The sequence below is a fragment of the Podarcis liolepis genome (assembly GCF_965112155.1).
Source record: "Podarcis liolepis genome assembly, chromosome: 15".
Lineage (NCBI taxonomy): Eukaryota > Metazoa > Chordata > Lepidosauria > Squamata > Lacertidae > Podarcis > Podarcis liolepis.
In genome coordinates, this window is record NC_139566.1 from 640,016 (window position 1) to 667,425 (window position 27,410).

General features: G+C 50.2%; 2 protein-coding genes across 3 annotated transcripts in view; both read right to left on the minus strand.

Moving 5' to 3' along the window:
* On the minus strand, window positions 1–26,705 carry IGSF8 (immunoglobulin superfamily member 8). Of its 2 annotated transcripts, XR_014519567.1 has the most exons (8): window positions 26,439–26,690; window positions 16,674–17,051; window positions 11,743–12,222; window positions 9,659–10,084; window positions 6,433–6,837; window positions 4,025–4,179; window positions 2,383–2,507; window positions 1–2,350 (listed from the first exon to the last, which is right to left on the minus strand). XR_014519567.1 is itself a non-coding variant. In XM_083477145.1 (7 exons), the coding sequence occupies exons 1-6, from the start codon at window positions 26,491–26,493 to the stop codon at window positions 4,064–4,066; spliced, it is 1,860 nt and encodes a 619-aa protein (XP_083333271.1). In that variant the 5' UTR covers window positions 26,494–26,705; the 3' UTR covers window positions 1–2,507; window positions 4,025–4,063. The 2 variants fall into 2 exon arrangements, 1 of the variants encoding a protein (XP_083333271.1); XM_083477145.1 differs by having other exon boundaries at window positions 1–2,507; window positions 26,439–26,705.
* The window catches only part of LOC310694214 (zinc finger protein with KRAB and SCAN domains 3-like), a 274,745-nt gene that overhangs the window by 102,138 nt on the left and 145,197 nt on the right, over window positions 1–27,410 (minus strand). The gene's annotated exons all lie outside the window — the stretch shown is intronic.

Genomic DNA, 27,410 nt, shown 5'->3' on the forward strand with positions numbered 1-27,410 from the left:
TTCAGAGCCAAGGGATTTATTCCAAGTACCAGAACCGGACGTAGCTCATGGCCCTTTTGCATTCCCAGCCTCCCCAGATTTTCCTCCTCCTCCTTCCCCCACAGTTCAGATGTATAAACTTAGCCTTTTGTTGCTTTGCTCTGGGAAAACCACCAGGAGTCAGAAATCCTTGCGAGGCACCCAGAGGCCCGCTAGCTCTGAAACATGGTGCTTTCGAGGGCATCGCAACTGCCTGCTGTTTTGACTTGACAGCTCAGGGAAGATACCTAGCTTCATAAATTCGTGGAAAATCCATACTTTAGCCGACTGTCCTCATTCCCACACCATTTTAACCCTTAAAGAAAGGTGAATTTATTCCCCAAGCGTGAGAGCACAGACACGGCCCCCCACCCAGGGGGTGACCAAGGGGCAGCAATAGACATTTGCAGAGGCAGTGGAGCAAGTCCGGTGTTCTGAAAGCCCATCTCCAGACAAGTCCTGAAGGCCAGGAGATGTCGAGAGTTTTATTGTTCTTTTGGTGACGGGGTCTTAAGGGGTGTTGGGAAAGGGGTCTGATAAAGTGACCTCATGTTGAACTGGTGTAACCCTTGTGTACCCCTCCCCACTTGTGACATGCCAGTGATGTAGTGATGATGTATCAGTGATGCCCCTCAAAGTGTATTCTGGGGGAAAGAAGGAGGTCGCCCCATGCTCAGGGTTCTTACTCCTGGGGGGACCTGTTGCGCAACAATAAAGATCAAGGTCTACTGACCGCTGTTTTGCTCCAAATTACTCGGCTGGAACTTCCTTCTTTTACTAAGCGCATAGACCCGCGGGGGACTTGCACCCCGATGAGCTAGGCTCTTGAGTAGTCTCTCACCCCAGATTATTTTCCATAACACTGCCATGATGTCATTGTGGAGCAGATAAAATGAGATACTTCTCAAAGGAACAGGCAACTGCGAGGCTTAGTGGGGGAACCCCCAGGAAGACTCACCCCACAGCCAGAAGAACAAGCACCTTTGGCTAAAATGGTATTTTGCAGGCGACACGAGTGCTGTCCGCCTGATCCAACCTTTTCCAGAGAAATCCAGAGAACCCCCCGGGGAAAGGGGCACTGCAGCAGGCTTTCACCTGCAGATTTGGGGAGACACCCCCCGCCAACGAGGAAGCGGGAAGGTGGGGCCCAGAGGGCAGGGCTCTTCTTCTTCCAAAACCTTTAATAATTACAAAAATAGATGACGGGGACTGTCGTAAAATAACGCTCCCTTCTGCCTCTTCTGTTTCTCTTTCTCTCTCTGCTCATCCCTCTCGCGTTGGGGAGAAATCAGTCTCGCAGTTGCCTCTGGGATGAGAGGGACGTGGCTCAGTTGTTTCATGGAACTGGAGAGTTGGAAGGGATCCCCAGAGAGTCAGGACTTGCGACACAAGGATCCCCGACAGGTGGCCCTCCAACCTCTGCTGAAAAGCCCCCAGGGAGGGAGAACCCTTCACCTTCTGAGTTTCAGCAACCGCGAAACCAGTGGGGGAGGTTCAAAATCACCACTGGGGGTCAGATATTGCAGGCCGGAGTCCTTAGTGGTCCCCTAAACTGATTCATTTGGCACAAGTAAGATCCTCCCTCCGCCACCCTGAGATTCTCCACCCCGATACTTTTTCAAGGAACAAAAACAGAGGAAGACGACTGACGGCAGCCTCGCTGGCTCCCTGTTCCGTCTCGCAAAGTTGTGCATTCTGTGGTTCTTTTTCCTGAGCTTCTTTGCAGATCAACAACACACACATGCACCCCACCTACACACAGAGCTTGGGTTCCTGCCGACGTGATGAGAGCAAAATGTTTTTTGGGGGGCTCAGGCAGTGACTGGCTGCTTTGGGAAATGTCTTGAGGATGATATTTGGGCAGTGTGAGCTAACAGCCACAGTCCAAGAGGTTTCTGGAGTTGCAGCAGCTGGGTCTTCTTCAGATGGCTTCCTTTTCTGCAACGAAGAAAGCAACAGGGACCCTTCTGCCCACTCTCTGGCCCCCAACCGGCTGCAAAGAGCCCCCCAAGGTGATCATTGTACCGTCTTGACATAAACATGCAGCTCATTGGGAAAAGGAAGGGTGGGAGGAAGGAAGAACAGTCACAGGCAGAGAGAAAACAAGAGAAGGCGGGGTCTGTGTTGATGGCAGGAGGCAGGTGAGGCTTCTTCAGGAAAGACCCCCCCATCAAATGGCAGGAAGGTCACCCCCCCTTTCTCCCTCTCCTCCCCCCTAACTCAAGCACAGCACCAATTTCTGCTGGAGAAAACGGAGGGGTCAAGAAAGGACGTTTGGGCCGTTGGCAGGATGGGGAAATGTCCTTCCCCAGAGGTCCTGGAGCACTTCTTGCTGAGGAAGAGTTTGGGGCGGCAGAGGAGGACCCAATCCAGAGTCAAAGAGGAGGAGCAGAGGCTTTCTTCGCGGAGCCTGCAGAGAAACTGGATCACCAGGCACAACAACGTCAAGGGAAAGAGGGCAGCCGGAAGATCGGAGACAGAGGAAGCTCCTGCGAAAGGGGAGAGACGGGGAGTGGATGTGGGTCAACAGGCACAAACCCCTCCGACATTAAACCTCTGAATCCATATTTTACCCCCGGAGGCCGTGGCGAATTAATTGCAGAAACCGGGGCAAAAAGAGCTTGCTGCAAATGAGGGAGTCGATTTATGGCCTGTGGACAATAACTTGTTTGCCATGACCTGGTTTTCAAAATGAAGGGGATCCCGGGAAACCGTTCCCAGTGAAGGTGACTTGGGTGCAAGAGAGGGCAGGGAGCTCCTTCCCTCTCCCATCCGCAAGTGGCCTTAAAGGTCGTCTTGGGACAAATGAACCTGAAAGGAAAACGGTGAGGTGAAGCCACCGGATTACGGGGCATCGGGGCATATCTGTTTAGCTGGGAATGACCCAGTTTGAGCCCCACAACTGAAGAGAAACACTTCGTGCATCTGATTCAGCGGACTGTGGGCCATGAAAACTTCTGAGGCCACAATTTATATTTGTAAAGGATTTCAGGGGCTGCAAGACTCATGTTTCGTTTGGGTTTTTTTCTTGCAGCAAAATTAGTCACCTTGCAAGGAACTCCTCACTGGTAGGAGATCCAGCGCAATCACATCTGACGCACGTCCAACTTGCACCATTTCAAGCTGGGCTGGCTGAAACTGCGCTCCTTAAATCCAAGCAAGGTGGATTTAGTGTTAGTATTTTAACCTTTTTTGTTGTTGTTTTAAACTATTGTAATTTTTTCTTGATTTTTTTCCTTTATCTTTTTGTAAACCACCTTGAGGGGTTTGTTTTTTTCTTTTCTTTTTACAATCAAACAGTGTACAGTTTTTACGAAATAATAAAATAGCAGCAGCATCCGGGGGTTGGGTTTAATTTGGGGAAAGTTACTTGCCTGTGAATACTGTTCCTTGTCAGATTTGCCTCCTGCCTGGGGTAGATCAGGTGGGGCAGATGGTTGCAAGATAAACAAATGAATGCAGCAAAATAAAGGTAAAGGTAAAGGGACCCCTGACCATTAGGTCCAGTTGTGACCAACTCTGGGGTTGCGGCGCTCATCTCGCTTTATTGGCCGAGGGAGCCGGTGTACAGCTTCCGGGTCATGTGGCCAGCATGACAAAGCCGCTTCTGGCGAACCAGAGCAGTGCACGGAAACGGCGTATACCTTCCCACCGGAGTGGTACCTATCTATCTACTTGCACTTTGACATGCTTTTGAACTGCTAGGTTGGCAGGAGCAGGGACCGAGCAACGGGAGCTCACCCCGCCATGGGGATTTGAACCGCCGACCTTCTGATCAGCAAGTCCTAGGCTCTGTGGTTTAACCCACAGCGCCACCCGCTTCCCTACATGCAGAAAATACCTGATGGCTACACAGCGACCGAATTTGCAAAGGAGGGTGGGCAGGAGCAGGTCTGGCCCCCCTTGAAACAGAGAGCTGAGGGTCCTCCCTGACTGCTGAGGTTTGGCCAGACCCAAAGGAGGACAGGGAGACACGGAACGCAAACACACACACACAGCACCCCACCTGGCAAAGGTGCATCACCTCCTTCCTCTCGGCCGGCTTTCACCTCTTTCGGAGCCTCTTCATGAAGCAGCAGGTGACAGTGACGAGGACGGTGACGCCCATGAAAAGGGCACTGGAGACACCGGCCAGGAGAGGGATGAACAAGGTGTCGATGGCTGGGGAGAGGAGAGGAAGAAACGGAAGAGGGTCAAGAGGGCAATGGGCCAGGTTTAAAAGCACCTTTCCCAAAAAACCAGAGTCCTTTTCGTTTGGATAATTCAGAGGGAAATTCTCAGCTGTCAAAAAATGTCCAGGGATGTAGGAGAGGATATATTGTTTGACTATAGCCTTTCCAACTTGTGTTAACAAGTTCACAGTTTAGCAGAGTAACATTCCCCCTTTTAAACTCACAGCGGATGCATTTTCTCAGGCTCACTAAAGCCTCTAGAATAACTGTTCTGGTATTTTCCCCTTATTACCTCATAAAAGATAAGACACGACACAGTCTTCTATAAAAGTATAAAAGGTTTACTCACACATCATTCTGTTCACAATAGGATCCCAGAAGGCAGACTTAGCTTAGAAAAATTACATACACCTGGAAACTATCTCATAAGGAGACACTCCCTTTGTCTTCGCTTGGCTAGAGCCAAGAGAGCGTCTTTGGCTAAGCAGATGTTGCTTCTTTGACGCATGTGGTGAAAGAGAGAGAGGTGGCTGCCCTGCCCTGTACTTTTGTCGTTACCTGCAAAATTCCTCTTTGAACCTGTTGCGCAATAAACTTTGGTCTACAGCTATTTGCTCCGGTTGGTGGCTGGACTCCTTCCTTTTTTTTAATATAATTTTTATTAACAATCCAATCAGATCACATTACTTCCAAATTACAAAGCCAAAATTTTAAATTTTTGTTGGGGGTACCCCTGCTTCGAGCTCAGAAAGGGATCCAAGCATCTCTCTTGCTGCTGTTTTAGTATGGACTCCTTCCTTTAGTCCCGTGGGCTCTGCCTGACCAGCTGGGGGACTGAGCAGCCTCGCACCTAGATTTTTCCATAACACCCCTAAGTCCATGATTGGTCAGAGATGAATGGATGGAGGCAGTGACAGCAAGGCAAATCTTTATTTTTCTGTTGCAACAGAGACACAGGACCCTTTTAAGGGTTTGTGTTTTGGTGTGGAGAAGGAGGACATCTCTACAAACCTCCAGCAAGAGCATCACCCACAAGGCGGGGTGAATGTGGCTCAGGCAGGCCAAGGTGTGATATTCCTGAGGATCTGGCAAATTTTACATAGCTCCAGACACAGTTTTCCCAAGACATTAGCATTTGATAAGACCGTCAGACATCTCTCAATGCAGAGAGCACCTTGGCAAACAATGGCAATGAATCCCAAGGAGGTTCATAGATATAGGAGATGAATCCCTTCAGGAACGTCCCCTGCTTGCTATCTGCCTCCCTGATCTCAGGCAAGGGGGACTGAGGAGGCAAAGGAAATATTGAGCGTCTTTAGGAGAGCCAAGATGGCTTTGGGATTGCTCTCCTGTACTATTGTAGACATGTGAGTTACAGTGGTACCTTGGGTTACAGACGCTTCAGGTTACAGACTCCGCTAACCCAGAGATAGTGCTTCAGTTTAAGAACTTTGTTTCAGGATAAGAACAGAAAATGTGCTCCGGCGGCATGGCAGCAGCAGGAGGCCCCATTAGCTAAAGTGGTGCTTCATGTTAAGAACAGTTTCAGGTTAAGTACGGACCTCCGGAACGAATTAAGTACTTAACCCGAGGTACCACTGTATATGCTTATGTATGTGTGTTTACCTCATGCAATTATCAACATTTATTCTATATTTAAGACCTCAGAATCACTTAAATCTTAGAACAGCTTTGGAAGTGGATATAGGCTGCAGGGTTAGAAGATAGTGTATTTTAAAGCAGTATTATTTGTAAGTGATAAAATGTGAAGATTTTTATGGTAAGTAACTGTGATAATAATGGTTAAAAATTATGATATATGAAACTGCTAAAAATGAGGTAAAATGAAAATCAGACGGGGGGGACTTGGGGAAGCTCACCTAACAATGTTCAGAAAAAATAAGGATGAGACAAGAATTTGTTTGTATTATTTGTTTTTCTGTTTACATTGTTTATTTGTGTTATGAAATGAATAAAAAAAATTGGGGGGAAAAAGACCTTAGAATTACTATAACAGGCGGCTGACAGCCCTCCCCTCCTCCATATATTTGTCCAACCGGATTTTAAAGGCACCAAGGTTGGTCATCACTGGCTCCTGTGGCAAGGAGTTCCATAGTTTAACTCTGCGCTCTGCAAAGAAGGCCTTTCTTTTCATCTGTGAAAAAGGACACCGTCTGCCCCAAATCTCCCAACGGGAGGATTCTGCCCGACTCCCCCCCCCAAAAAAGAAGGGGTTACTCACCCAACGTGTACGGATAGACAGTGACCATGTTGGACTTGGCGGACCCAGCCTTGTACCAGCTGAGGTCCGGGTAGCGCACCCAGGCGGTGACGGCGCAGTGGTACTTGCCCTCGTCCGACGGCTGCACCCCGTGGAGGCGCAGGCGGTGGCTGGCGGGGCCTGCTTTGTCCACGCTGACGGCGCCCCCCGAGGGCCGGCTGGCCAAGTCGGCCACCCCCTCGCGGCTGACGGAGGCCAGCAGGACCCCGTGAGAGGTGGGGCCCTCGTCGGGCAGCTCCACCCACCAGCTGAGGGCCAGGGCGATGTCCTGCGTGGCTTCCACCGAGACGTTGCAGCGCACCTCGGCCGTGTCCCCGCGGTAGATGGTGGCGGACGGCAGCCATGCCGTGGCCTCAAGCACCACCGCTGCAGGGGGGCAGAGAAGAGGACGGATTCAGCATCGCCAAACCCTGGAGACGTATCTCAGAGACACTCCTCTGCCTGGCAGCTTCGATTATCATTTTTCTTAGCGTAAGGAGAGCCAACCCATTGAGTCCCAGCACCTTCTTCCAATGATGGCCAAGAGAACCTAGGAACTGAGGTCGTTCTGCCCAGACACTGAGGTCCAGATCCGAGGGCCTTCTGGTGGTTCCCTCCCTGCGAGAAGCCAAGTTACAGGGAACCAGGCAGAGGGCCTTCTCTGTGGTGGCGCCCGCCCTGTGGAACGCCCTCCCGCCAGATGTCAAAGAGAAGAACAACTACCAAACTTTTAGAAGACATCTGAAGGCAGCCCTGTTTAGGGAAGCTTTTAATGTTTAATAGGTTATTGTATTTTGTTGGAAGCCGCCCAGAGTGGCAGGGTAAAACGTAAAAGGTAAAGGTAAAGGGACCCCTGACCATTAGGTCCGGTCGTGACCGACTCGGGTTGTGGCGCTCATCTTGCTTTACTGGCCGAGGGAGCCGGCGTCCAGCTTCCGGGTCATGTGGCCAGCAGGACTAAGCCGCTTCTGAAGAACCAGAGCAGCGCACGGAAACGCAGTTTAACTTCCCGCCGGAGCAGTACCTATTGATCTACTTGCACTTGCTTTTGAACTGCTAGGTTGGCAGGAGCAGGGACCGAACAATGGGAGCTCACCCTGTCGCAGGGATTCGAACCGCCGACCTTCTGATCGGCAAGTCCTGGGCTCTGTGGTTTAACCCACAGCGCCACCCGTGTAAATAATAAATTATTATTATTATTGGGACCGAAGAAGAGCCTGGCTGCTGGCTCAGGCCAAAGGGGGCCCATCCAGGGTCCTCTCCTCACAGGGGCCAGCCAGACGTCCCATTTGGGAAACCCGCAAGCAGAATCCATGCGCAAGGGCATCTCTGGCGTCCCACGGCTTCCGGCAACGGCCATTCAGAAGCCCTGCTGCCTCCACCGTGGCCAGGAGCCCGGGATATCCCTCTCATCTATGAACTTGTCCAGTCCTTATTTATTTGCATAAATAAATATTTTTATAGCGCCGTATTATAAAATTGTATCACGGAGGTTTACAATATGAAAACCCCAAACCATCCAAATGCTAGAATATCTACAAATGGCTATGATGACAGGGAGAATTAGAGGGTATCCAAAACAGAAAGTACAGAAAGAATGGAAAATCTTTAAAGAGTATTTGGAAAAGTATCACAATAACAAATATCTGCCGGCAGAAATAGAATGATCCTTGTAAAAGAGCAAATATAATGTTTTCTGATATCTGACGAAAACAAAGAAAGAAATACAATAACTTGGAACCATGTGTGAAAAAATTGTAGAAATAAAAATACAATTGTAGAAATAATAATAATCGGAAGCCAAATATGTTTGTTTTGCTTTGTTTTCTTCTTCCTCTTTCTTTTTCCCCTTCCCTTCACTCCCTTCACTCTTTTTCTCTCTTCCCTTTTGTGTTTCCTTTCTTGGTCTTTCTCTTTTTGATATGTTAAGAAAAAGATCAAGAGATAAAAGTGTATTATGAAAACCTCAGCAAGTTAAAAGTCATGTTGTCTAATTTCTTTCTTAGTATTTATAAAATGTTGGTTAATTGTAATGATTTGATGTAGCAGCTACTGTGGTTTTTTCCTTTGTTATTGTTGAATTCTAAATAAAGTTTTATTCTGTTAAAAAAAATATGAAAACCCCAAACCGGACAGTAAAGTCACGGGAAGTTTAAAGCGAGTCAAAAGCAAAAAGAAATTAGAAGGAGGATCCGGGGGCCTTTGTGGAGGGATGTCTTTTCCGAACCGCCTGCCTGGCGGGAGAGGAAGGTTTTCAGTAGGCATTTAAAAATCGGCACAGAAGGCACCCACCTGGTTCTGTTTGCCCTTTTGATTTTACATTAACTAAAAATACATATGCAAAAACTATTGTTCGATTCAACTGCACAGGGGATTTTTATTATTTTTCTATGGTTTATTTCCTCTTCCTCCTTTTTCTCCTCAAACCACCTGGGCAGGCAGGTGAGGCTGAGAGGGAGCGACTGGACTAAGGTCACACACAGGGAGCTACTTCAACTCTGCTCAGGTGCTTGGAAAGCCAATGTGAATTTTAACTGGCCGATTTTAACTTTCCCCATGTTTTAAACTATTGCAATTTCCCCTTGATTGCACTGTTTTGTCTTATTTAAGCCATTTGAGGATTGTTTTTACAATAAAGCAGTGTGTTTTATGAAATAAATGTACAGTCGTACCTCAGGTTACAGACGCTTCAGACGTGCCGAAACCCGTAAGTACTGGCAGTTGCACATGCGCAGAAGTGCTAAATCGCGCTTTGCACATGCACAGAAGTGCAAAATTGTGACCCGCGCGTGCGCAGACGCAGTGCTGGGGGTTGCAAATGCTGTGGGTTGCGAACATGCCTCCCGCACGGATCATGTTCGCAACCCGAGTGTCCATTGTAAATGAATAAATATATGTAAAGGAGGAGGAGGAGGAGGAGGAGGAGGAGGAGGAGGAGGAGGAGGAGGAGGAGAAGGAGAAGGAGAAGGAGAAGGAGAAGGAGAAGGAGAAGGAGAAGGAGAAGGAGAAGGAGAAGGAGAAGGAGAAGGAGAAGGAGAAGGAGAAGGAGAAGGAGAAGGAGAAGGAGAAGGAGAAGGAGAAGGAGAATCTAAACAGGACATGAGAGCGGAATCAGCTTTAACGGTTCCAGGGCTGCAAAGTGTCCTTATCCCAGCAAAGGAGAGGGAAATTTGGGGACCCAAAACCAGTTCACTGACTCCATACGCACCTTCCGATTTCATGTCCACCGTCAGGGCCTCGGACCGGACACTGGCCACTTCGCGCAGCTTGTCGCCAGGGGAGCGCACAAAGGCCCACACCACGCACCGGTAGGAGCCCACATCGCTGGGCTGCGCCGACTCAATCCGCAGCTGGTAGGAGCCCAGAGGGGAGGCCAGTTTCTGCAGGGAGACGTGCCGCCGGCCGACGTCGCGGTTGGCATAGCTGTCGCCCAGGACAAGCGCCCCATCTGGGTCCAAGCGGGCCACCAGACGCCCTTCTCCCTCACTGCCCTGGCTCACTTCCCAGCCAAGGGAGTAGACGGTGTGGGGCAAAGGGGCGGCCTGGAGGCCAGAGGCATTGCAGAGGAGTTCCAGGGCTTCTCCAGAGCCGACGCGGACTTTGGCGGGGCTGGCGGAGGCGGCCAACTGGCTGGCTGAAAGCAGAGCAAGAGAAAGTCAGGGGGGAGAAGGTCAGAGCAGCCCGTGAGAAAAGGATCAAAGGGTCCCAGCAGATCACGATTTTGACAGGAGTCAACCATGTGATGCAGCAGCAAAAAAGGCTAATGCAATTAATTCTAGGTCCAGGGAAGTCATAGTTCTGCTCTCTTCTGCCTTGGCCAGACCCCACCTGGAATAATGTGTCCAGTTCTGGGTACCACAATTTAAGAAGGATGTTGAGAAGCTGGAAGGTGTGGAGAGGAGGGCAAGCAGGCCTTATGAGGAGCAGTTGAGGAAGCTGGATATGTTTAGTCTGGAGAAGAGGAGACTGAGAAAAGGTATGAGAGCCATCTTCAAATACAGTGGTACCTTGGTTCTCAAATTTAATCTGTTCCAAAACCAAAGCATTCCAAAACCAAGGAATGCTTTCCCATAGAAAGTAATGCAAAATGGATTAATCCGTTCCAGACTTTTAAAAACAACACCCCAAACAGCAATTTAACATGAATTTTTCTATCTAAAAAGACCATTGATCCATAAAATGAAAGCAATAAACAATGTACTGCAGTCACAAAATCAATCAGTAGCTGAACTGTGGGATGCAACCTGAAAAGACGTAACCTGAGCTGAACGTAACAAGAGGTATGACTGCATTCTCCTGTTCTGCGGGGGGGGGGGGGGACACAAAGCAATGGATCCAAATGGCAAGAAAGGGGTTTCTGACAACTTTAGGAAGAGCCATTTGGCAGTGGAGCAAAAGGTGGTGAACTCTCCATCGTCGGAGGTTTTTTCAACAGGTGGGATGGTCACCTGCCAGGGATTGTATAGCAGTGATTGCAGGGGGTGGACTAGAGGACCCTTGGGGTCCCTTTGAATTTGTACGATTCAACAAATGCAGGAATTGCAGTGAAGGAATCCCTGGCAGGTGGCCACCGAACCTCTGCTCCCAAACCACCAGCGAAGGCGAATCCGCCACCTTCCGAGGGAGCCCGTTCCACTGCCAAACGGATCTTCACCCTCAGACTCTCCCACCTGCAAGAGCCACAGTGGATCCCACTGCTCTGTGGATCCCTCCTCCCAAGGAAAACTCACCTGGTTTTAAACGCAGGGTAAGGAGTCTCTATGGGAGTAAGGTAAAGGGTAAAGGGACCCCTGACCATTAGGTCCAGTCGTGGCCGACTCTGGGGTTGCGGCGCTCATCTCGCTTTATTGGCCGAGGGAGACGGCGTACAGCTTCCGGGTCATGTGGCCAGCAGGACTAAGCCGCTTCTGGTAAACCAGAGCAGCGCACGGAAATGCCGTTTACCTTCCCACCAGAGTGGTACCTATTTATCTACTTGCACTTTGACCTGCTTTCGAACTGCTAGGTGGGCAGGAGCAGGGACCGAGCAACGGGAGCTCACCCCGTCAAGGGGATTCGAACCGCCGACCTTCCAATCGGCAAGGCCTAGACTCTGTGGTTTAACCCACAGCTCCACCCGCATCCCATTCTATGGGAGTATATTGTATTTAAAAATGGAGTACCAGAGTTTTTAGGGGGCTAACCAGGCTGGGATAGCTGGGATAGCAGGCTTGCTGGTTTTTGAATTTTTCAATTTCGTTGTTCTGTATGGGACAATGACAATAAAGATTATTGTATTGTATCATATCATACCTATGGTGCGGACGGTGACTTGAGCCAGCACCACCCGCTTCTCTGCAATCTGCTGCCAGCTCCCATCAGGATCCTGGATCCACTCCCCAGCGACACAGTGGTAGATCCCGGCGTCTTCGGGCCTCAGCCAACCCAGGACCATCTGGTATTGCCGGTCTCCCGTCTTGGCCAGTGACAGCTCTTGTGCCCGGTGGCGCTCGGCGAATCTCTCGCCAGCCTCCACGGCGAAGTCTCGGCGCACGGCGATCACCTCCTGCAGAGGCTGGACGTCCCTGGAGGCATCGGGGGCAGACAGGCCGAAGGAGACGGAGAGGTGGACGTGCTGCGGGGTCTGGCTGGTCACGGCGCACGTCAGCTGGAGGTCCTGGCTTTCCCAAAGCGTCAGCTGGAGCGGAGAGGCAGGCACAGCCCCCCGGCTGCGCAAAGGGGGCTTCGGGGCGGAAGGAGCAGCCGGCAACACGGAGAGCTTGTCGGGGATGACTGTGGGGCAGGAGGAAAAGCGGATCAGGGCCCCCCTCAGTCGCATCAGGAGAGGGGAAATTACGGTTCTGCGAAAAATGGGCATCTTAGGGAAAACCGCACCCGAAACACATACCGTATTTTTCGCTCTATAGGACGCACAAAAATGAAGGGGAAATGGGTGTGTGTCCTATGGAATGAATGCAGGCTCCTTGGCTTCAGTGAAAGCAACGCGAAGCCTCCAAAGCACAGAGGGAGAGCTCCCCCCGCGCTCCAGAGGCTTCGCGTTGCTTTCACTGAAGCCGCCTGAAGCCCCCGAAGCGCAGTGGGAACTCCCGCTGTCCTCTGGGGGCTTCAGGCAGCTATCCGCAAGCCTTCGGAGCACAGCAGGAGTTCCCGCCTGCGCTCCAAAGGCTTGCAGATAGCCGCCTGAAGCCTGGAGAGCGAGAGGGGTCGGTGCACACCAATCCCTCTGGCTCTCCAGGCTTCGCTTCGCTGGAGAGGCGCTGCACTGTTTTCCCTCTCTGCGCAGCTCCCCTTCAGCGAAGCGGGAGGAGAAATTGAAGGGGCTCTGTTTCTCCTGCCGCTTCGCTGAAGGGGCACTGAGCAGAGAGGGGGAGAATTCCCCCCCCCTCGTTCTCCCCTCCTATAGTCCAGTGCGTCCTATAGAGAGAAAAATACTGTACGTTTGTTAAGGGGGGATCTGCACTAAGGTTCTGGTGAATTTTCAAGGGGGGTTTAATGGTATTTTGAGGCACTCCTTCTCCAAATTGAGGCATGCATAGACAGGGGTACCTCGGTTTTTTAGTGTCTCAGAACTTGAACATTTCGGTTTTCGAACGCCAAAAACCCGGAAGTCATTGCTTCCATTTTCAAACGCGCCTTGGAAGTCAAACGGCTTCCACTGTGTGTTTTTCAGTTTTTCCAACTGGACTCACAGCCAGCCCTTTGCACCTTGATTTTCGAACATTTCGGAAGTCGAATGTTTTCTTGGAATGGATTACGTTCGGGAACCGAGGTACCACTGTATAACACACACGCCGGTTAGAGAGTTGCACCGCACTGCAAAATTGAGAAAAGTGCAGATTCCAAAAAGTGTCTTTCGGTTTGCATGTTGGTTCGAGAAAAGAGAATGAGGATGTTTCTCATGAAAAATCGGCTGGTTTTTCGTTCGACTCTGAGCCCACCTGGCTTCTGTGAGTTGTGCTCACTGCCAGTTGTACTGAAATTAATCAGCAAGGTGAACGTAAGTTCATTCATTTCAATGGGTCTACACTTGAGTAGAATGTATTGCATTTCTACCCTCGCCTTTTTCTCCAGGGCACTCAAGGGGGGCCACAGGGTTCTCCCCCTCCCCATTTAATCCCCACAACAATCCTGTGAGGTAGGTTGGACTGAGAGAAGCCTTGAGGTCCCACCCAGAGCGTTTCATGGCTGAGTGCAAATTTGAACCCTGGTCTTTCCAACGTCATAGTCCAGCGCTCTAACCACTACACCACACTGCCTGTTTTGTTTTATTTTATTTTCCACCCTTCACCCAAAGGTCCCAGGGAGAGCTATGAAAACGTAAAGCAGTTTAAAAACCTACTTTTAAAAAACAGCAACAAAAAAACAACAACACTTCCATTTTAAAGTAAAGGTAAAGGGACCCCTGACCATTAGGTCCAGTCATGGCCAACTCTGGGGTTGCGGCGCTCATCTTGCTTTACTGGCCGAGGGAGCCGGCGTACAGCTTCCGGGTCATGTGGCCAGCAGGACTAAGCCGCTTCTGGCAAACCAGAGCAGCGCACGGAAACGCCGTTTACCTTCCCACCAGAGTGGTACCTATTTATCTACTTGCACTTTGACATGCTTTCGAACTGCTAGGTTGGCAGGAGCAGAGACTGAGCAATGGGAGCTCACCACATCATGGGATTCGAACCACCGACCTTCTGATCGGCAAGTCCTAGGCTCTGTGGTTTAACCCACAGCGCCACCCGCATCCACACTTCCATTTTACAGGCAAACAAAATACATTTTAAATTCAATTTCTCTCCTGTCCTCCCTCCCAAAGAAGCCAGGGGCGCTAAGCATCTTGAAACCAGTTTCAGTGCAGAAGCAGACTGGGAAAGATATCCAGAAGGACATGAGAAGGGTCCGCTGGATCAGGCCCAAGGGAGACTATCGTGCCCACAGTGGCCAACCAGGCGCCCATTACAGGAAAGTCACAAGCAGAATCTGAACACAAGAGAAACACTCTCTTCTCTTGCAGGTCATTCTGGCTAGTAGCCCTTAATAGCCCTCTTCTCCTTTATTAACTTATCCAAACTTTGGGCTTCTTTGGAGCCATCTAGGCTGCTGGCCAGCACTCCCTCCAGTGGCAGGGAGTTCCACAGTCTAACTGCACTGGCTCTTGGTGCAGGGACAGAGAAGAGAGGTGGATACAATTTCCTTTAATAAAAATACTATTTTTTTAAAAAGCCCAAGGTCCACAATGAGCAGAGGCACGAGTTCCCAGCCCCGGAAAGATTTCTTTTCTGGATTTAGCTGCCAGGAGGATGTGGGGGCTTCAGATGGGGAGCCAGATGGGCCCCCCCCCTCCTCTCACGCCCCCCCCCACGGCCCGCCCCGCAGGGCTGCCCACTCGGCAGAGCTTGGCCTGCAGACAAGTCCAGGCTCAGAAGCCATCTGCTCGCCCCAGCCGCTAAACGGATTAGCGGAGCAACGGACACAGCAGCGACCTCAGGGAAAATCACCATTGCTAATGCAATAAACCCCCACGTCAGATGACCGCGGAAGGTGCCTGCATCCCACAGTCGGTCCCAGAGGCAGCAAGGTGCAGTGGTTAGAGGGTCGGATGAGGACCAAGGTTCAAATCGTCCCACTTGGCCGTGAAGCTCCTCAGGGCCAGTCACAGCCTCTCTCGGGCTTGCCTAACTCACAGGGTCATTTTTGAGGGGATTCAATGAGGACCAGGACCTGGAGAGAACAGGGTTCGAATCCACCCACGGCTGCCCCGAAGCTCACAGGATTTGACCCTCAATTAACATAGTATTGCCTATTTAAATAGGCACTTTCCTGCGCCTAAGGAAGTCAGGATGCTGGATCAGGCCATCTCGGCCAGCCCTCTGTTCTCATGGTGGCCCAATACCCCACAGGACCTAGGAATCCAGATAGACTGCCTGGGGAGGCTGGAAGTTCCATTAGGTCACTAGAAGAGCCTACTGGATCAGGCCAGTGGCCAGCCGGAAGCCCAAAAGCAAGCCCAAAACCAGAGCACAACTCTCCCCGCTTGCAAGTCCCTACACTTCCTGCCTCCGTGGAGGGACAGCAGAGTCATGGGAACGTCAGGAGAGTCTTGCCCATCGGAGCCAGCATGGTGCCACGTTTGCAGAGCCTCCAGCCCCAGTGGCAGTCTATCTACATTCCTAAATTCTTGGGGGAATTTGAGGAGGAAAACCCTGATGCTAAACCTCTCCTGCCTTGCAGCCATACACATTCATGCAAAAGGCTTCGGGTGCAAACCCCGAGAAAAGAATCCGAATCTGCTGCCTTCTTTGACTAGGGAGTAGGCCTTACACAAATCCCTAAGGCGGCTGGATGGCGTTTTGTACGCCTCCCTCCGGCAATGCCTGCAGCCACGCTTGTGCCAAATGTCTCGCTCCGCTTTCCTTTGGACCAGCGAGGCCCAGGAGGGGGGTGCCTTGTCATTGGGGCAGCCCAGGACCTCCAGACCCGCCAACCAGGCTTGTACCCCAGAGGGGTCACTTCAGTGCTGCCAATGCAGCAAAAGCAACACAGGAGGCAGCAGGTAAGACACCGGTCCTGAAAGATCTTCACTGGCTCCCAGTACATTTACGAGCACAATTCAAAGTGATGGTGCTGCCCTTGAAAGCCCTAAACGGCCTCGGTCCTGTATATCTGAAGGAGCGTCTCCACCCCCATCGTTCTGCCCGGACACTGAAGTCCAGCTCCGAGGGCCTTCTGGCGGATCCCTCATTGTGAGAAGTGAGGCTACAGGGAACCAGGCAGAGGGCCTTCTCGGTAGTGGCATCTGCCCTGTGGAACGCCCTCCCATCAGATGAGAAGGAAATAAGCAGCTATCCTATTTTTAAAAGACATCTGAAGGCAGCCCTGTTCAGGGAAGCTTTTAATGTTTAATGCTGTATTGTGTTTTTAATATTTGATTGGGAGCCGCCCAGAGTGGCTGGGGAAACCCAGCCAGATGGGCGGGGTAATAGTAATAGTAATAATAATCATCATCATCATCATCATCATCATCATCATCATCATCATTATTGCCAGTCTCTGCAGCCACAGCAGGTGCTGTGATTCTCCACTGATTTGACTTCACTCCATTGTCTCTTGAGACAAAATTTGACCCCTGGGAGAACAGGGGGCTGGGCTAGGATCCAGAATGACTCTCCTTACGTTTTCAACTTTCTCCCCCCCCTTTCGGTTCTGCCCCCCATACCCCTCCGTCGCCCCCGTACCTCTCAGCTCCACCTTGCTGCTGTAGGTCCCGTGGTACTTGGAGTCGGTGGTGGGGGTGTAGCACTCGTAGACCCCCGCGTCCTCCGGGCGCACCCCCTTGATCCGCAGTGCCACGGCGTCCCCCCGCAGCCGCTGGATGGAGACATTGCCCGCCTGCACCCGGGGCGCGAAGACGGCGTACGGGAACTTGGGGTCCTTGGTGCTGACCACTCCGATGGAGATGTCGGGGGCCGACGGGCGGTAGAGGAACCACTCAAAGTGCTGCAGGGTGGGGCCCTCGTACTCCGAGACGTTGCAGGGGATAGAGACCGATGTTCCTTCCACGCGGTACAAGGGCCCCGGAGGGAGGTGGACTTCCCGGGCGCTGGCACTCAGGGCTGTGGGGAGAGAAGAGGAGAAGGCATTGCAGAACTGCGGGGAGGAGTGGGTCCCCTAGGGGTCATCCAGACCAACCCCCTGACATGCAAGAATCACAGCTCACAAATCGCTGACGGGTGGCCACCCAAGCGCTGCTGAAAAACCTCAAATGGGTCATGGAATTGCAGAACTGGAAGGGAACCCCAGGGCTCATCCAGACCAACCCTGCAGTTGTGGTTAGAACAGGATCCTAATTCCTCACTCACTTGGGTGAGGAAACACACTTGGGTGACTGACCTCAACCTAATTATGATAAGCTAATTACGATCTCTCTCTCTCTCTCTCTCATTTAATTAGATTTTTCAAACTCAAATAAAAAAAATTAAGGTCATATAAATAAATTATATATATATACACACATATATAATAAATGTACCAACCAAACGTGAGCATTAACAGGTAACCTGCCAGACAAGAGGTAAACAAAGCACTCAGATTTCTGCTGTAGACCGCCCTTTCTGTGATGTAAGTATGATGTATCTGGGGGGTGGTCTTGGGTTACACCCCTTCTGTGATGTAGGTATGATGTTATGGAGGGGTGGTCTGGAGCTCCAGGGCGGGCAATTTAAAATGTCTATATAAGGGCGGGCACACCTTTGTTCTGGGTCCTCCTCCTTCTCCTGCGTGTGAGGGGAGCACCCTGTTGCAACAGATCAATAAAGATCAGGCTTACTAGCTGCTTTGCTTCTCAATATTCTCTGCTTGGCCTCTGTCATTTTCTCTGACCGATGGAGAACCTACAAAGGACTCTGTAAGGGCTCTTGTGTCCCCCTTAAGGGAATAAGGGCAGATTTTCGTTTTACAAAACATTTTCACAATGACCTTCAAATCAAAGAATTACATAGTTTCGTGAGTTGACTTTCCCACCCTCGTCTCCACAGTGTTTTGCTCAAACTTTTTCCACTGCATTATCTCTTTATCCATTACCAAAAGTTCCTCTGTTAGCAATTACATTGTCATTTTTCATTCGCTGCTTTTATCTCAAACGCTGCCTGCAATTTCATTTGACTGCAATGCTTTTGCAAAATAGTTCACGTTCTTCTATAGAAAGTTCATCCTTTCGATCTCTTAATTTCGCCGTCAGCTTTGCCCTTTTCTGCCAAGTCCCTTATTCGAAAGCCATTCCTCCTCAGTTAAGTTACAGTCTCTAAGCCCAGCCTCCCTCGCAGGATTGTCGTGAGGACGAAGGGCGAGGGTCAAATCCTGAGCTGCTTGGCAGGATGCAAATCAAGCCAAGCGAAGAGGGAAAAACAAGCAAGGAGAGACCTTTGGTCGGGTGTGAAAACCGAATTATGGGGCTGGGTTTCAGGCAGTGTTCAACTGTAATCTTCATTGTTTTAATGATTAAACGCAGAGCTGGAAAAAGCCGTTAATTCAGCAACAGGGCTATGAAAGGTCATGTCAGCTAATTCCACCAGAGTGGTAGAAACAGCTGAGAGTTGACATTGGGGTGGGAGGCATTATTATTATTATTATTATTATTATTATTATTATTATTATGGTTTTGTATATATATTTATTATTTTTTACATATCTTTCCTAACAATCACATAACATAATTTCTTATCTTATACAGTGTTTTGGACTTCAATCAACCACATCTGAAGATTTTTCAGTCTTTATCACTTAATCTACATTTCTTAATTTCCTTATTATTTTTAATTGTCCTTAACTAACAATTCTCTTCATAATCTTCTCTGCAATATTTTGCATAGTCCTCCTCACAAAACTTCTTGCAATCCTACAAGAAATAACTCTGGGTAACAAAGTACCGCCTCCCATCTACACAACAGATGCTTCTTGTTGTTTTGATTGCTGGTTGTTGATGAATTTATTCAAAAATCATAGAACTGTCGCATTGGAAGGGACCCCCAGGGCTCATCTAGTCTGACCCTCTGCTGCAACGCAGGACTCACGGCTAAAGCATCCCTGACGGGGACCTCTGCTTAAAAACCTCCAGGCAAGGAGAGTCCGTCACCTTCCAAGGAAGACAGTTCCACTGTCAAACAGCTCTTGCCGTCAGATAGATCTGCATGAAATGTTTAGTTGGAATCATTTTGTTTGTTTATACCCCACCTTTTTTCTCTGGCAGGGACTCAAGGCTGCTAATAGTTAAATAAGAACAGCTAAAAAACACAGGAAGAATAAGAAGAAACATTCATTAAAAACAAGAAACATGAATAGAATTAAAGGTTAAAAGGTAAAGGACCCCTGGACAGTCAAGTCCAGTCAAAGGCACCTTTGGGGTTGTGGCACTCATCTCGCTTTCAGGCTGAGGGAGCCAGCGTTTGACAGTGACCCGGAAACTACAACTAATCCAGAATGCGGCACCTAGACTGGTGACTGGTGGCGGCCGCTGAGACCACATAACACCCGTCTTGAAAGACCTACATTGGCTCCCAGTACATTTCTGGGCACAATTCAAAGTGTTGGTGCTGACCTTGAAAGCCCTCAACAGCCTCGGTCCAGTATACCCAAAGGAGCGTCTCCACTTCCATCGTCCAGCCTGGACACTGAGGTCCAGCGCCGAGGGCCTTCTGGCGGTTCCCTCCCTGCGAGAAGCCAAGTTACAGGGAACCAGGCAGAGGGCCTTCTTGGTGGTGGCCCCCGCCCTGTGGAATGGCCTCCCTTCAGATGTCAAAGAGAAGAACAACTACCAGACTTTTAGAAGACATCTGAAGGCAGCCCTGTTTAGGGAAGCTTTTTATGTTTAATAGGTTATTGCATTTTAATATTCCATTGGAAGCCGCCCAGAGTGGCTGGGGAAACCCAGCCAGATGGGCGGGGTATAAGTAAATTATTATTATTATTATTATTATTATTATTATTATTATTATTATTATTATTGTTGTTGTCCACAGACAGCTTTCCAGGTCATATGGCCAGCAGGACTAAACCTCTTCTGGCGCAACGGAACACTGACAGAAACCAGAGCACACGGAAATGCCGTTTACCTTCCCGCTGCAGTGATACCTATTTATATACTTGCACTTGACATGCTTTCGAACTGCTAGGTTGGCAGGAGCTGAGACAGAGCAACGGGAGCTCATCCCATCGCAGGGATTCAAATCACTGACCTTCTGATCAGCAAGCCCAAGAGGCTCAGTGGTTTAGACCTCAGAATTAAAGCTATCTACCAATGATCTCTTAAAAACACATTAAAATCAGCTCTTTTCTGTTTGGATCTTGCCCTTCCTACCAAAGGACCCTTTCAAAGGTGTGGAAACCAGGCTAAAAATCCCCATCTCCCTCAACCAGACCCTTGGCCATCTCAGTCGCCCTCCTCTGCACACGTACCTGCTTGTCGATATCCTTCTTAAACTGGGGCGCCCAGAACTGGACCCAGGATTCCAGGTCGGGTCTGGCCAAGGCAGACTAGAGCAGTGCTATCATTTCCCTTGATCTGGCCTAGAATAGAGTTGGCCTTTTTTGCTGCTTCATCACACCACTGGCTCATGTTGAGCTCGGACTAGATGGCGCTTGGGGTCTCCCTTCCATCCCTACACTTCTGTGAATGTAAGCGGGGGGGGGGGTTGTAGTGGGTTAAGGCTGGGCATCAAAAAAAGCCCCCCCCCCCCCGGAAGATGCACTGGAAAGAGCATGGTTTTTTTATTTATTTTTTATTAAAAATTTAAACAAACATATTACAGTGGTCCCTCGGGTTAAGTACTTAATTCGTTCCGGAGGCCCGTTCTTAACCTGAAACCGTTCTTAACCTGAAGCACCACTTTAGCTAACGGGGCCTCCCGCTGCTGCCGCGCTGCCGGAGCCCGATTTCTGTTCTCATCCTGAAGCAAAGTTCTTAACCTGAAGCACTATTTCTGGGTTAGTGGAGTCTGTAACCCAAAGCGTCTGTAACCCGAGGTACCACTGTATCTTAAAACATATCATCCTTAATTCCCACCCCCATTTCCCCCCCTCCCTCCCATAAAACGACCTACCTGGCTTCCCTCAGTCCCAATCTCTGGTTTCTCTATGAATGCTATTCTCTGCATGTTACAGATTTGTATAGATCCTTAATTTGTCTAGCTGTTTGTTATCAATAAAAAGTCCAATTCACTTTGTTGCATCTTTAAGCACCGTATTTTTTGCTCTATAAGATTCACTTTTTCCCTCCTAAAAAGTAAGGGGAAATGTGTGTGCGTCTTATGGAGCGAATGCAGGCTGCGCAGCTATCCCAGAAGCCAGAAGAGCAAGAGGGATTGCTGCTTTCACTGTGAAGCGATCCCTCTTGCTGTTCTGGCTTCTGATATTCAGAATTATTTTTTTCTTGTTTTCCTCCTCCAAAAACTAGGTGCATCTTGTGGTCTGGTGCGTCTTATAGAGCGAAAAATACGGTACTTTGTAAAAGGTTCCCATTCATGTTTAAAGTCACAGTTATCCTTGTCCCGTAGTTTATGTGGGAAAGAGCATGTTAAAATATGACACTCCAATCTCACTCGGTGAATGTGGGGTTTTCAAGAGGACAGCAGTGTGTGGAATAATTTTCAAGAGCTGGAAAACAAAAGCAGTTCTCTGCAATTCAGCTCAGCTGGGAATCAGGTCCGATCTCCCCAAGCCGGGAGGAGAGAGAGACAAATACCACACCGCCCTTAATTCCATAACAGACTCATTAAGCCAAATGAGTCCGCTGGGGAACCCAGAGGCAGGGAAGGGCTGCCCCAGAGGGGATGGGGCTCCTTCCCTCCCCCTGGCAACTGGGGCAAGAGGATTCTCTTCCCGGCAACAAACAAATCAGCCCTGTTGATTACAGAAATCTCCAGGCTGTGGATTGGGAGTGTTGCAGGGATTTATGTATAGGTTGGGGGGGGGTTTCCCCTCCAGCAGATCTCATGCACATGCAGCCCATTACCAAAACCAGCACTATCACTTTTGTGATTTGTCCCCACAAAACACTTCATCACAGTTTTTTCCTATCTATTCAAAGGGCCTCTGCTACACAATACCAAATGTGATAATTCACTGATCAATGTATCTCTGTACTGACTCACTGGGAAAACTTCAGAAATTCCTATAGACCTGTGAGCTCAGCTCCTCCGCAGCCCCTCTGCCTGAGTGATAATCCCTGGCATCCTGATACCTGAGGGCCAGACAGGTAGCTATTCCAGAAATCACAAACCCAGGTGAAGGCAAAAGGGTGGGATAAACTTGGCTGGGAAACAGGGAAATGTAAAGATCTCTTTTGTTCCACTTGATGGGTGTTTGGTGGAGGGCAAGGGGAACCATGGGGCAGGGTCCAGGATGCTCAGATTAAGGCCACCAGACCTCCCCTTTCATGATGTAACCGTGATGTATGAGTGATGTCGTTGGGGGGGTGTAACATGGGGATTAGCAGCTAATAACAGTTTGGGGGCTCTTTTGTTCGGGGCTTCCATCTTGTGGCAGGTGGGAGTCCTGTCGCGACAGTCTTCAAGAAAGACCAAGCCTACTGGCTGCTGTTTTGCTCCAATTTTCTGGCTGGTGTCCTTGTTTTTTGTCCAAGGGAGCCCTTGGATTTCTCCGTTAACAGGAGCAAGAGCGTTTCCTGGCAGTTCCTGCTCCTGGACACACAAGGCGATGGTTGCAGAACTCTGCACGTGATTATGGAGAGGCGGAAATGTTGTCTGCTGCACAAGCACAGCCAAGGAGACAAACAGCAGCAGCAGCAGCACGCCAAGGAGAACAACAAAGCTGCCTTCTTCTCTGGAGAGGAGTTGCAAAGGCAGAGACCCACATCTGGGGCACCACGTGGGCAGTGGGCAAGATCTAGGTCAGCCCACCTCAGCCCCCTCCCCTCCCAGGCACCGCAGACCCCAGCGTGACTCCAGACTGCAAAGCAGACAGGGCCTGAAAGGAAGAGGCCATCCTCGGGTTTATTAAGAGGCAGCGTGGCCCAGCGGTCAGGGTATCAGGCCAGGATCTGGGAGAGACGAGGGTAGGGATCCCTGCTCTTGCGGAGTGTGACCTGCCTTTCTCGGCCTCACCCACCTTGCAGGGTTGTTGTGCAGATTAAATGAGAAGGCGGGGAGAGAACCATTGGCACCACTTGGGGTTCTTGGGGGGGGGGAGGTGGGACAGAAATGCCATTTATAAGTAAAAAGGCTGCAACTCCCCAGAGAATTTCTGCTTGTGGGAATAAGGAAAGGAAACGTGAGCTGTTGCTAAGTACTGTTTTCCTAATCTATAAATCGAAAGCCTCTGCAAGGAATCCAGTGGCACCAATTTGCCTCAGCTTTGCATCTGCTGATTTGCATATATGTAGATAGATGCAAATAGGGGGAGCTGGCTCATGGGGCAGTGGGGCACTGCCCCCCGGGCCGCCTCGTGACTTGCATCTGATTCCACGGCTGGCCCTGGCTGACAGCTTCCTCCTCCTGCCAGTCCAAGCCGTCATACGACCTTTTAATGACAAATTTCTGCAGCAGAATAACTGGACTCCTCTCTCCCCTGCCCCTATTGATTCTTTCCTTCATCTCGTCCTGCTGCCTCTCCCCCCCCCCCAAAATTGGAAACACCTCAGGGCAGAGACCTCTCTTTTTGCTTGTTCTCCACTGTGGATAAAATTCACTGTACATAAAAAATTTTTGCAAGAGCCCCAGTCGGAGACAGGCAGAAAGTGCTCCATGAGGAATTACTCCTGTGAAGAGCTGTGCACATTAATGGCTCAGGATAAATAACTAAATAAGAATCAACACAGCAGCTGAGTTGTTGCAAGCCAGGAAATCTGGCAGCCCTGTCTCTCTTTCCTTCTCATAAGATACACTTTGGAACTCCCTGCCTATTGATATCAGGCAGACAGGCGCCTTCAACACACCCTTTTCGGCACCCGCTAAAAACATTCTTGCTTAGTCAAGCCTGCCCAGAGAAACGCTGGTGCTAATTTTAATCTGTTTTAGAATTTTAATTTTTTGCACCTTTTAAAGTATAGTTTTAGGGAGGAAATCATTGATTTTTGTGAACTACTTTGAGGTTGCCGAGGTTTCACAACAAAGAGGTGCGTAAATACTATGCAATAAATAAATAATATAGGCATGCAATACTTTTTTCAAGGTTGGTGTGAACAAGGATTTTTAAGGTGATGAGAAACAGCGTCAGGGTAGAGGCTAGAAATGGAGATTTGGGCCAGGGCGGGGGTTGGGGATTTCAGAGGCTCCCTCAACCATTCCTCATGAGGCATCATTCCCAGACACCTGATCGTCTCGGTCCCCCTCCTCTGAACACATGCCAGCTTGTCTATATCCTTCTTCAGTTGTGGCACCCAGAATTGGACAGTCTTCCAGGTGGGGCAGAATAAAGCAGGACTATGACTTCCTTTGAGCTGGACACTATATTTCTGTGGATGCAGCCTAGAATAGCATTAGCCTTTTTTGCTGCTGCATCACACTGCTGGCTCAAGTCAAGCTTCTGGTCTCCCAAGACCCCCAGATCCTATTCGCATGTACTGAGGTTTCCATTAGTAGCCCCCATCAGGATAAAGGTAAAGCTAAAGGGACCCCTGACCGTTAGGTCCAGTCGTGGCCGACTCTGGGGTTGGGGTGCTCATCTCGCTTTATTGGCCGAGGGAGCCGGCGTACAGCTTCCGGGTCATGTGGCCAGCAGGACTAAGCCGCTTCTGGCGAACCAGAGCAGCGCACGGAAACGCCATTTACCTTCCTGCCGGAGCACTACCTATTTATCTACTTGCACTTTGACATGCTTTCGAACTGCTAGGTTGGCAGGAGCAACAGGAGCTCACCCCATCGCGGGGATTCGAACCGGCGACCTTCTGATCAGCAAGCCCTAGGCTCAGTGGTTTAACCCACAGCACCACCCCATCAGGATAAGGGTCTCTAAATCTATTAAACCCTCACCCTGGTTCCAATGCCACTCTATTCCTAGAATCCCACAGGAGGCAATGGTGGCTTTGAAAGAGGATTAGGAGACAAATTCACGGAGGAGGAGAGGGCTATCGAGGACCACTAGCCACAATACTCAGCCTCCAAAGGCAGAGGCAGCAATTTTTCTGGATGACAGCCACTGAAAACAGCAGGAGGGAAGGGCATTTTGGTGCTCCAATCCTACTCGCTGGCTTCCCACAGGACTGCAGGGGGGTGGTCTAGATGACTCTGGGGGGTCCCTTCCACTCTACAATTCTATGAACTGTTCAGCTACTGTGAGAAGAGGATCCTGAGCTAGAGGAGCCATTGGCCTCATCCATCAGCCTCTTCTTGCATTCTTATTTTCCAGCTTGTCCATGTCCTTTTTAAATTGGGGTGCCCAGAACTGGTTGCTCTGGAAGCATTGCAAAAAAACCCCAAAACCCAGGAATCTTAGCGCGAAAAGCGGTTCATAAATTACAAGATAATTGTTATTAATTATAATATTTGCTGAGCGAGCTGTCAGAACCGGAGTCTTCCCCGCCCCCCTCCTGCGCATTTTGCCAAGCAGAACGCCCCCCTTTCTCTTTCCATCTGTCCACCCCCCCTCTCCTCCAAATCCTCCCAGATGTCCCTCCAAAACTCCTAGATTAGGTTGGGGGTTTATCAGGCGGCTGGGGAGGGCGGACGTCAGTCAAGCAGGCAGGTCTGGGAGAGACATTTGCAAAATCCTGGCAGGGCAGCAATTCCCAAAACCCACGAGAAGGCTGATAGGAACCACATTCTGCACCCCCCTCTCCTGAAAACCTTCCAAGCCAGTAAATGCTTCTAACCCCCCCCCCCCTTTTTTCCGGTTCCATTCAACAAAAACCGAAACCTCGCAGCCTGGCTGAGTCAGGCCTGGATGGAAAGATATTTTTCTAGGAGCCTTGAAATGTGTCAAAGGGAAATAAATGGCATTTCTGCTGTTCAAGACAAGACGCTTTGTACTTGGCGGCGGCGGGGGGGGGGGAGAGAGATAAAGAGACAGAAAATGAAATCGGATGCAGCCACGCCACTAACAACGCCCCCGTGCCCCCCCCCGACTTCTTTACCAGGATGCACGAGCAGAGAAATTGCACAAGATTTCGCCCCCAGCATAAAATGCAAAGGGAAATCTCTGCGCTCCCCTCCCCGCAACGCCTGGCGAGATCAAAGTCTTCGAGGGCAGCGCGCATAAGGAAAGCAGGATTGCAAACCGCCCTCTTTTTGCAAGCAGAAGGGGGGGGGACCAGTTGCGGGAGCCCCCACCCACCCAGTCCCTGCGCGCGCCGTTTCTGGCTGAGGATGCAACAATGAAGGCTTGGGCTGCCTTGCGAGGGCGGGAAGGGGGGCGCGCGATCGAGCCGCACCAGCCCCTCCCCACAGACCCCCCACCCTCCTCCTTCCGACCCACCAGGCCCAGCAAAAGCTCCCCCCGCTCTAGAAAAGGAAGTCCAAGCGGCTCTGCGCACCCCACCCCCCCGGACTCACCGGCCAGCAGGAGCAAAAGGAGGTCGGGCATCGCCTGCTTGCAAAGAGCATCCATCTCGGAGGGAGGGGGGAGGCTGGACCGGGGCGGATGATGCTGAAGCCCCACCCGGGAGGAGGGGGCGCCTCTGGCGGCTGCTTCCCGGGCTCCGGAGAGGTGCGGGGGCTCCTGCAAAGCGCTCCCCGCCTGGCCACGCCTCGCCCGGTCGCCACGCCGCCTCGTGCCCGCCAGATGTGGGGAGGAGGAGGGAGGAGGATGCTCAGGGAAGGTGGGGAGGAGGAAGGGCGGGGAATCGGGCGCGCATTCGCGCTCTGTGCATGCTCAGGGGACTGTCCCGGAAAAGGTTGCCTTGCTCGCCTGCTTCTTAACCCGCTTTGAAGGACTACGGATTCGTTGATCCAGATCAAAGCTGACGAAGGTGGCGGTGAAGGGAAGGGAGCAGGGGAACCGAGCGCGCTTTTGCACTCTGCACGTGCTCAGGGGACTGTCCCGGCAGGGTCGGCTTTGTATCTTTCAAAAGCACTTCTCACCTGCCGTAAGGGATTGGTCATAAATATATTTTTAAAATATTTTTATTAGGGATTCAACATAACAATTTATCAAAAATACATCATCCGCATTTCCCCCCCCCATTTTCCCCCTCCCCCCTTCCCCCTAAAAAGAAAGACCCCCACACACACAGACTTCCCTCAGCTCCTCTCTCTGGTTTCTCAGCACGTTATTCTCCGCATGCTGTAAAATTGTAAAGATCCTCAATTTACCTATCTGTATATTACCAATAAAAAATTTGTGAGTGTTTATTCAAACCCTGCCAAGGAGTCCAGTTCATTTTGTTGTTTCTTAAAATACTTTGTAAAGGGTTCCCATTCTTCTTTAAAATCACAGTTATCCTTGTTACATAGTTTATGTGTCAGTTTTGCCAATTCCGCATAGTCCACCAGTTTCTCTTGTCACAGTCCTTTAGTCGGGATTTC